At 57.9% G+C, this 8,798-nt stretch overlaps 3 protein-coding genes across 3 annotated transcripts; 1 reads left to right on the top strand and 2 right to left on the bottom strand.

The window, feature by feature from the left end:
* Nucleotides 1-395: 395 nt before the first annotated feature.
* PRDX5 (peroxiredoxin 5) lies at nt 396-2,184 on the bottom strand. Its single transcript, XM_017892935.1, has 2 exons — nt 1,889-2,184; nt 396-566 (listed from the first exon to the last, which is right to left on the bottom strand). The coding sequence occupies exons 1-2, from the start codon at nt 2,060-2,062 to the stop codon at nt 411-413; spliced, it is 330 nt and encodes a 109-aa protein (XP_017748424.1). The 5' UTR covers nt 2,063-2,184; the 3' UTR covers nt 396-410.
* A 108-nt stretch (nt 2,185-2,292) lies between these two features.
* On the top strand, nt 2,293-3,577 carry TRMT112 (tRNA methyltransferase activator subunit 11-2). Its single transcript, XM_017892940.1, is given in 4 exon segments — nt 2,293-2,820; nt 2,881-3,011; nt 3,127-3,216; nt 3,305-3,577. Coding segments are annotated over 4 exon segments (396 nt in total). The 5' UTR covers nt 2,293-2,753; the 3' UTR covers nt 3,413-3,577.
* A 496-nt stretch (nt 3,578-4,073) lies between these two features.
* Nucleotides 4,074-7,841, bottom strand: ESRRA (estrogen related receptor alpha). The gene is made up of 5 exons (XM_017892925.1): nt 6,390-7,841; nt 6,091-6,219; nt 5,572-5,739; nt 5,213-5,482; nt 4,074-4,778 (listed from the first exon to the last, which is right to left on the bottom strand). The coding sequence occupies exons 1-5, from the start codon at nt 6,763-6,765 to the stop codon at nt 4,519-4,521; spliced, it is 1,203 nt and encodes a 400-aa protein (XP_017748414.1). The 5' UTR covers nt 6,766-7,841; the 3' UTR covers nt 4,074-4,518.
* Nucleotides 7,842-8,798: the final 957 nt, after the last annotated feature.

Genomic DNA, 8,798 nt, shown 5'->3' with positions numbered 1-8,798 from the left:
TTTTTTTTTTTTTTTTTTTTTTTTTTTTTTTGAGACGTAGTCTCACTGTTTCGCCCAGGCTGGAGTGCAGTAGCACAATCTCCACTCACTGCAACCTCCGCCTCCTGGGTTCAAGCAATTCTCTGCCTCAGCCTCCCCAGTAGCTGGGATTACAGGCACTCGCCACCATGCCCAGCTGATTTTTTTGTATTTTTAGTAGAGACAGGGTTTCATCATCTTGGCCAGGCTGCTTTTGAACTCCTGACCTCGTGATCCACCAGCCTTGGCCTCCCAAAGTGCTGGGATTACAGGCGTGAGCCACTGCGTCCAGCTCTACTTGTTTTCTGATGGCACTGAAATGCGTTTTAGGAGTCCTGTCAGGACTATGTGGAGGACTTAAGAGTAACACAAAAGATCCCAGGTCCTGATCTTCAGAAGGGGAAGGGCCTCACCTTGGAACATCCAGGGGTGAAGGCCCCAGGAACTCCAAACAGCACACCCTTCTTGCCTTTGAACAGCTCTGCCAGGTTCACCTTGTTCCCTGGCTCCCCTTCAAACACCTCCACTGCAGGGATGGCATCTCCCACCTAGAGGGAAGGACTCCAAGGTAAGGGGGGTGAGGGAGCGGGGCAAACCATAGGCAGGAAGGTGAACAGAGAGCCTGGCAGCTGGGCCTGCAAGAGCCAGGGCTGAAACCCAGCAGGATGCTCCAGCCCTGTCAGAGTTTCCAGGGGCCCTCCCTGCCCGCTCACACCGGGTTACCCCATTTCCTCTAGGTTTCAAGATGGCCCTGCTCCTTTTAAGGGGCCATTGGTGACAACAGAGAAAGGGAGGGAAGGCTTCCCCTAGTGTCACAAAGGGTTGCATAACATGCTGTCTGTTACAGGAAAGGAGTGGGATTAAAATGGGCAGGGGCTAGAGGGCTGTATTTGGGGTGAGGAGGTGTCCCTGACAACATGGAGGGAGAGGATCTTGGCCAGGTCTGAGGGTCCCACCCTCAAGAGGAGGAAGAGGGAGGGCAGCAGCAGGTGGAACGCTGGGGGAGGTTGTCCAGGCCCCTACACCCAGGAGCGGTAGAACAAAAGAAGGAATCTTTTGAAGGGGGAAGGATCCGTCCCTGGAGTGCGTGAGGGCTTCATGGGGCCAGAGTGGGTAGGGAGAGAGAGTCTGAGGTGGTGGAGTCTCTGAGGAGCCCAAAGATTGGGAGCAGGATGAAGTAGAAAGGGAATGGGGTCTCACACGGTTTGGGAGGAGAAGGGGGAAGGTCCAAGACCCCGGGGACAGTTCCAGGAGGTGAGTGAAAGAGGAGGCAGAAAGGTGGGAATTCGCCATGGGAGGAGGGAGGTCGGAGCGGGCTGGGGGAAGCCCCGGCGGGGGCGCTAAGGGACAGCTGTTTCAGAAGATAGGGGAAATCAGGCCGGGCGCGGTGGCTCACACCTGTCATGCTAGCACTTCGGGAGGCCGAGGCGGGCGGTTCACCTGAGGTCAGGAGTTCCAGACCAGTCTGAACAACAGGGTGAAACCCCGTCTCTACTAAAAATACAGTAGCCAGCCGTGGTGGCTCCCACCTGTAGTCCCACCTACTCAGGAGGCTGAGGCAGTAAAATCGCTTCAACCCGGGAGGCGGAGGTTGCAATAAGCAGAGATTGCGACACTGCACTCCAGCCTGGGCGACACAGAGACTCCATCTCAAAAAAAAAAAAAAAAATGCCTCGGAACTGTCCCGGGAGGTGAGGTCCCCACGATTGGCGAGAAGGGTGGGCAGCCACGAGGGCCTTCTGAAGGGATGAGCGGCGCGGCCGGCGGGGAGGGGTCTGGCAGGCAGGAAATAAAGCGATACTCCCAGACCAGCGCGACGGGGTTGGCATGGGGTAGTGGGGATGTCAGGCCCGGCCGGGCCAGCGGTCACCTTGATCGGGGCCATGGCTGCAGCGGCTCTGCTGAAACTGCGGACCCCGCCAGACGCCCACCCTCCTTCACTTCGCCGTCTTGCTGCTGCTGTCGCTGCCACAGACTGACCGGCGGACCTACCGAGTATATAGCTCGCTGAGCGTCTTAGGACGCACACGACAGCTAGTCCCATACCCGCCCTACGACCACTTCCACTCCGCCCCTAGCTGGGGCCACCGTAGCAGGCGGGGCACGCCTGGAGGCACTGCTGCGACACCCTGCGTAAGGCGGACCTGGGCCGCCTCCACTGCGCAGGCGCGAGCGGCCACGCGTATAACAGAGCTTTGGGGACCCTCGCCTCATTTGCATCGGGGCTGGACAGCAGACGCAATTACAAATTGGGCAGAGCTTTCGGCAGTGGGGCAGCTAATTTGCATATAAGAATGAGGTGCCGCTCGGCTTCCACGGGTCTAATTTACAGATAGGGCAGTATTTCTGACCCTTAACCGAAAGCGGGGTACAGAAGACGACGGTGTTAGGCGCCTGTGTAGGAGTAAAACATGTTTATTTTGCATTCAACGAGAGCCCCTGCATTGCAGCTATTTTGCATATTATTTGCATCTTACGACGGATTTGTGCCGAAAAAAAAAAAGCTGGGCGTGCGCTGTAGGAACCGCCTGCTGAGACGCTTCCGGTAGTGGCGCGTGATCCGACAGGTCTTTCACTTACCTAGCTCAGCTCCCGCAAGCACAAGAATTTCCAGTAAGTTCGCCACTTCCGGTTCTCCTGGCCATCCAATAGCATCGAGTGGAGCATCCCCGGAAGTGACGAAGCGGAGGACGTCCTCTTTCCGGTTCCGGCCTGGCGAGAGCCCGTTCGGCGATATGAAACTGCTCACCCACAATCTGCTGAGCTCGCATGTGCGGGGGGTGGGGTCCCGTGGCTTCCCCTGCGCCTTCAGGTACCACGGCGGGCTTCCCTTTTCGGGCGGGATGGTGGGCCGGGGTCCAGTGCTTGCCTAAACTCCTCCGTCCTGCCAGGCCACTGAGGTCCGTATCTGCCCTGTGGAGTTCAACCCCAACTTCGTGGCGCGTATGATACCTAAGGTGGAGTGGGCGGCGTTCCTGGAGGCGGCCGATAATGTGAGGATCGTTACCCCGCCTGAGCATATCCCGGGGAGTGCGGGGCGGGCACACCTCAGCCGGGCTGAGGCGGGAGTTCGGGATGCCCGGAGATAATTTCACCTCTTGCCCACAGTTGCGCCTGATCCAGGTGCCTAAAGGGCCGGTTGAGGGATATGAGGAGAATGAAGAGTTTCTGAGGACCATGCACCATCTGCTGCTGGAGGTGAGAAGCGGCCCATCACTTCCTTCCTGGGCCACCTGCCTCCCTCACTGAGGCTGCCAGTGCTCAGCCCTGTCCCTCCCGCCCACAGGTGGAAGTGATAGAGGGCACCCTGCAGTGCCCGGAGTCTGGACGTATGTTCCCCATCAGCCGCGGGATCCCCAACATGCTGCTGAGTGAAGAGGAAACTGAGAGTTGATTGTGCCAGGCGCCAGTTTTCTTGTTATGACTAATATTTTGTTGATGTATACTCTGTTTCCGAATTCTGCCGTATCCCCAACCCTTGACCCAATGACACCAAACACACAGTGTTCTTGAGCTCGACATTATATATTTTTTTCTCATTAAAGGTTCAAAACCAAAAGCGGTTTCTCTTTGCAGCAAATATACATTAAAATAGAGTCTCTGTACAGCCAAGGGCTCTGGGGCCCTGGCTTGCCCCATGTCCCTGCGCCTCCCTGGCCAAACCCAAAATAAATATAGTGTTATTGCTCTGCAGGGCATAGAGGCAGTGCTCTCCTACCCCTGAGGAGGTTGGGTGGGAGCTGATGGGGAAGCCCTGGCCACCCCAGTGGTCAAGGGGCTGGAGCCTGCTTGGAGTTATTGCTTCAAGGGGGGGCACTAATGCCCAATGCAAATGATGAGAGGAGGAGCGAAGGGGTATGGGCCTTTGCTCTCCAAGTCCCACTCTGCTCTGAAGAGGGGTAGGATTAAGCAGCAGCAAAAGCATCACCCACTGGGAGACTGTGGCCTCCATCCCCTTCCCTCCCTGAGATAGGCTTCTGCCTCCCACACATCCCCTGCAGCCCCTATGGCTTCCGCAAGGCCCCTACATTCTGGGGCACGTTATGGCNATGATGAGAGGAGGAGCGAAGGGGTATGGGCCTTTGCTCTCCAAGTCCCACTCTGCTCTGAAGAGGGGGTAGGATTAAGCAGCAGCAAAAGCATCACCCACTGGGAGACTGTGGCCTCCATCCCCTTCCCTCCCTGAGATAGGCTTCTGCCTCCCACACATCCCCTGCAGCCCCCTATGGCTTCCGCAAGGCCCCCTACATTCTGGGGGCACGTTATGGCTTGCAAGGGGCAGCACTGTGCCCAGAGCCTGGACACAACGTTCCCAGCTTCTGACACCCCCTAGGAGGGGGGAGGGGAGGGCGTGGGGCCTGTTCCCAGGGGCTGATGGCATTGCCCTGGCCTTGCCAGCAGGCTGTGGCACTGCCCAGACCCCAGCTCCGCCCCAGCCCTTGGGGCTGACCCCATGCTAGGCAGGTCCTGCCAGAACCCCCACCAGGACCACCCCTTGCCTCAGTCCATCATGGCCTCGAGCATTTCCAAGAAGAGCTTGTGCATGGGCACCTTGCCTTCCAGCTTCACCCCATAGAAATGGGCCAGCACTTTGCCCGCTGTCTGGCGGAGGAGCGGTAGCGTGAGCAGCAGCCTGCCCGCCCTCCGCCGCTCAGCACCCCCTCCGGGGCCAGCCCGGCCGGCTTCGTACTCCAGCAGGGCCTCGTGCAGAGCTTCTCGCAGCTGCTCCACAGCCTCAGCATCTTCGATGTGCACAGAGTCTGCAAGAAGAGAGGAGCGTGGTATTGGCCTGGGCTATCTCTGGCAAGGGCACTTCCCACGTCTTGAACACTGATGGATGGGGTCTAAGGAGGAGCCAAATGAGGATTTGTTGATTGGCTGATTGAGCGGCACCACTCTGCTCCAGCACGTGGGCCAGGACCCCACCTTTTCTCTCTCAACTGTGGCCACCTTGTACCCTCCCCACCTTCCCTCCCACTAAACTTGACCTTTCTGCATTGGCATGGCACTAGGGCTCAAAATCCTGTGTGCAGTTTGGAGCCTGCACTTGGCTTGCTTTTTGAGTTTGAGCAAATCATTGTTCTTCCCTAAGCCTCAGTTTTCCTTATCTGCAAAATGGGACTGTGTCACCATCACTGAGTTAAAAACCTGAAGACCTTACGGAGACACCTGTCCGTGCCAGCTCCAGACTCACCTGAATTGGCAAGGGCCAGGGCCTTCAGTAGAACGTACTCCTCTCGCTCCAGCCGCAGGGCCTGCAGCCGCCGCACCAGTTGCAGCAGGGCAGCCCCCAGTTCCCCCAGGCCAGCTGCCCGTGCCCCTTCTTCATCCAGGACTAAGTCCTCAGCAAAGGCCAGCTCATCCTGCAGTGGCAGTGAGCGCTGGGCCACACCCAGCACCAGTACCTCCATCCACACGCTCTGCAGTACTGACATCTGGTCAGACAGCGACAGCGATGAGAAACCTAGGGGGCAGTGGGGAGCGGGCCTGACTGAGCAAGCGCACCAGAGCCGGGCCTGTTCAGGGCAGCCCCAGGTCACCTGGGCCCTTTACCTGGGATGCTCTTGGCCCAGCTGATGGTGACCACAATCTCTCGGTCAAAGAGGTCACAGAGGGTAGCCACGGCTGGGAGGTGCCCATCAGGGCCCGCAGGGTCAGGCATGGCATAGAGCTTCTCAGGCTCAACCACCAGCAGATGAGACACCAGTGCATTCACTGGGGCTGCGGTGACAATTAGAGGACAAGAGTCAAGCCTCAAGGGGTCAAGCATCTTCCCAGAGTCGCTCCCCCTGTGGCCTTCCTCAGTAGCAGCTGGCCAGCGACTTCCCTCCGGGAAGAGCGCTGTCTCCCAGGGAAAGCCTGTGTGTTTGTGGACAGGCTGTGAGTGCTGGAAAATCGTCCCTATTCCACGTCCTACTATTTTTCCCAATGCAGGAAAAGGCATTTTCACACGTCTTGGGGAAATGAGTGAGTGAAGAGACGAAGGGGAAATACAGGTCCCAGTGCCAAAGGTAACTGATGCCACACATAGGCCTCCCGTGTCCTAGCCCCAGGGACCCACAGTGCTCTCACCTGTCTTCCGGGGTCCGCCAGCGACTGCCAGGGGCCCAGCAGGGAAGGGGCCCGGGAAGGGCAGTGGGTCCACCTCTGGTCGCCGCTTGTACTTCTGCCGCCCACCCCGGACGCGGTCCAGGCGCACTCCTTGAATTGTAGGACAGATAGGACCATGACTGCGGTGCTGTGGGCAGGGTGGGGTTGCTCTCCAGAGTTGTCCTCCCCCAGTCCACTCACCAGAACTCCCAGGCCTCGCGCCCATCCAGCCCGGGCCCCCCACTCCCCCAGCCCTCGCCCAGCCCCTGCCCAGCGCTCACCCTCCTTGAGCATGCCCACCCGCAGGCACTTGGTGAAGCGGCAGGCCTGGCAGGCCTTGCGTCTCCGCTTGGTGATCTCACACTCGTTGGAGGCCGGACAGCTGTACTCGATGCTCCCTGCCAGGAAGAGGCAGGGCTCCAGAAGCGGCCTCCCAGGGTCGGGAGGGGACCCAGCTGACAGGAGAACCCTGACTCTCCCCGGGCAAGCACAGGTCTGGGGGTACGGGGAGGAAAGGGAGAGCAGGCAGCCATAAGCGGGCAGGGAGGGGAGTGGTTGCTGGGCGGGGAGACCCTGCCTGGATGAGGGAGGAGCTGGAACAGGCAGCGGGGCTGCATCTCGGCCCCAAGCCTCATCTCTGGACCACACAGCCTTCATCTGCTGACATCAAAGCCACAAGGACCTCTGCGTTGCTAAGTCCAGTTGTCAATTCTCAGTCCTCATGTTACTTGGCCTAAAAGAAGGATCTAAGGCCGTTGATCACCTCCTGCTCCTAGAAACACTTAAAACACTTTCTTCTTTTGCTTCTAGGACACCATACACTGTGGTTTTCCTCCCACTGCACCAGTCACTTTGTGGTTTCTGTGCATCTTCCCAAGCTCTTCCATCCAGACTACCAGGGTTGTCCTTGGAGTTCATCTCCAATCCCATGGCGATCTTCTCCAGCTGTGGGGCTCTCATGTTTCTACCTCTAGCCTGGACCTGCTGTGAGCTCCAGACCCATCTCTCCAGCTGCCTCCTTGACATCCTGCATGTCTAGAAGGCATCTCGGACCGAACACAGCCTACGTGGACTCCACGTGTTCACTTGCCCATGAAGAAACCTGGGCAGAATCTCTGGTTCCTAGCCACCGACACATTCTGGTGGGCTTTACCTCCCCCTAGGTCCAGAATCCACCTCCTGCTCCTGGCAACTACTTCCACCTTTGACCCGATAGTCACTGTCACCCCACCCCTCGCTGGCCTCCTGCTCTGTCCCTGCTTGCTCCAGTCTCTTCTCAACACAGCAGCCAAGAGGGTTCTATTAAGCCTCCATCACATCATGTACCTCCTCTTCTCAAAACCCTCCAGGGATTTCCCTTCTCTGAGTCCAAGCCAAAGCAAACCCACGTCCTCCCAGGCCTATGCCCCTGCTCCTTGCCACCTTTTGACCTCTGCTCCTTGTTCTCGCCTCCTCCATGTTCCTCCAACAGGTTCTGAAGTTCACACAGGCTCCCTCACCTCCCTCCGCTCACTGTCACTTTGGAGGTCCTCAGCACTAGTAACGTGGGGCTGGCGGCCCTCCTGGCCTCACAAGGACCAAATGACACAGCTAGACAGCAGGCCAGTGGCACATTTCTCCTCACGGTGCGTTTTCTCCTACCCCCTACTTGGGCTTCTACACTCAGCTCAAGACACCATGGCCGGGCGCAGTGGCTCACACCTGTAATCCCAGCACTTTGGGAGGCCAAGGCAGTCGGATCACCTGAGGTCAGGAGTTCGAGACCAGCCTGGCCAACATGGTAAAACCCTGTCTCTACTAAAAGTACAAAAATTAGCCTGGTGTGGTAGTGGGCACCTGTAATCCCAGCTACTCAAGAGGCTGAGGCAGGAGAATCGCTTGAATCTGGGAGGCAGAGGTTGCAGTGAGCCGAGATCATGCCACTGCACTCCAGCCTGGGTGACACAGCGAGACTCCATCTCAAAAAAAAAAACTAGCTGGGCATGGTGGTGTATGTCTGTAATCCCAGTTACTCGGGAGGCTGAGGCAGGAGAATTGCTTGAACCTGGGAGGTGGAGGGCGCAGTGAGCCGAGATCGTGCCATTGCACTCCAGCCTGGACAACCAGAGCGAAACTCTGTCTCAAAAAAAAGGCCGGGCTCCGCAGCGGCTTACGCTTATAATCCCAGCACTTGGGGAGGCCAAGTCAGGTGGATCACAAGGTCAGGAGTTCGAGACCAGCCTGACCAACCGTGTGAAACCCCGTCCTACTAAAATACAAAAATTAGCTGGGCGTGGTGGCGTGTGCCTGTAGTCCCCAGCTACTTGGAGGCTGAGGCCAGAAGAATCGCTTTGAACCCAGGAGGCGGAGGTTGCAGTGAGCTGAGATCGTACCACTGCCACTCCAGCCTGGGCAACAGAGCGAAAGACTCCCATCTAAAAAAAAAAAAAGAGGCCGGGAACCCGGTGGCTCCACGCCCTGTAAACCCAGCACTTTGGGAGGCTGAGGTGGGCCGGATCATGAGGTCAGGAGATCGAGACCATCCTGGCTAACATGTGAACCCCGTCTCTACTCTACTAAAATACACAAAAATTAGCCGGGCATGGTGGCGGGCGCCTATAGTCCCAGCTACTCCGGGAGTGTGAGGCAGGAGAATGGCCTGAACCTGGGAGGCGGAGCTTGCAGTGAGCCGAGATCACGCCACTGGACTC

Source organism: Rhinopithecus bieti, unplaced genomic scaffold (assembly GCF_001698545.2).
Source record: "Rhinopithecus bieti isolate Rb0 unplaced genomic scaffold, ASM169854v2 scaffold_1017, whole genome shotgun sequence".
In the NCBI taxonomy this organism is placed as follows: Eukaryota; Metazoa; Chordata; class Mammalia; order Primates; family Cercopithecidae; genus Rhinopithecus; species Rhinopithecus bieti.
This window is presented reverse-complemented; position numbering and strand designations above follow the sequence as displayed.

What these genes read in the sequence shown, in the direction of transcription:
- PRDX5 (XM_017892935.1), bottom strand. Translation starts at nt 2,062, where the DNA reads ATGGGACTAGCTGTCGTGTGCGTCCTAAGACGCTCAGCGAGCTATATA. An exon ending in CAGCCATGGCCCCGATCAAG is followed by an intron (nt 567 to 1,888) that starts GTGACCGCTGGC and finishes CCTTCCCTCTAG; the next exon opens with GTGGGAGATGCCATCCCTGC.
- ESRRA (XM_017892925.1), bottom strand. Translation starts at nt 6,765, where the DNA reads ATGAAGGCTGTGTGGTCCAGAGATGAGGCTTGGGGCCGAGATGCAGCC. An exon ending in CTGGGCCAAGAGCATCCCAG is followed by an intron (nt 5,483 to 5,571) that starts GTAAAGGGCCCA and finishes ACTGCCCCCTAG; the next exon opens with GTTTCTCATCGCTGTCGCTG. An exon ending in CCTGGCCCTTGCCAATTCAG is followed by an intron (nt 4,779 to 5,212) that starts GTGAGTCTGGAG and finishes CTCTTCTTGCAG; the next exon opens with ACTCTGTGCACATCGAAGAT.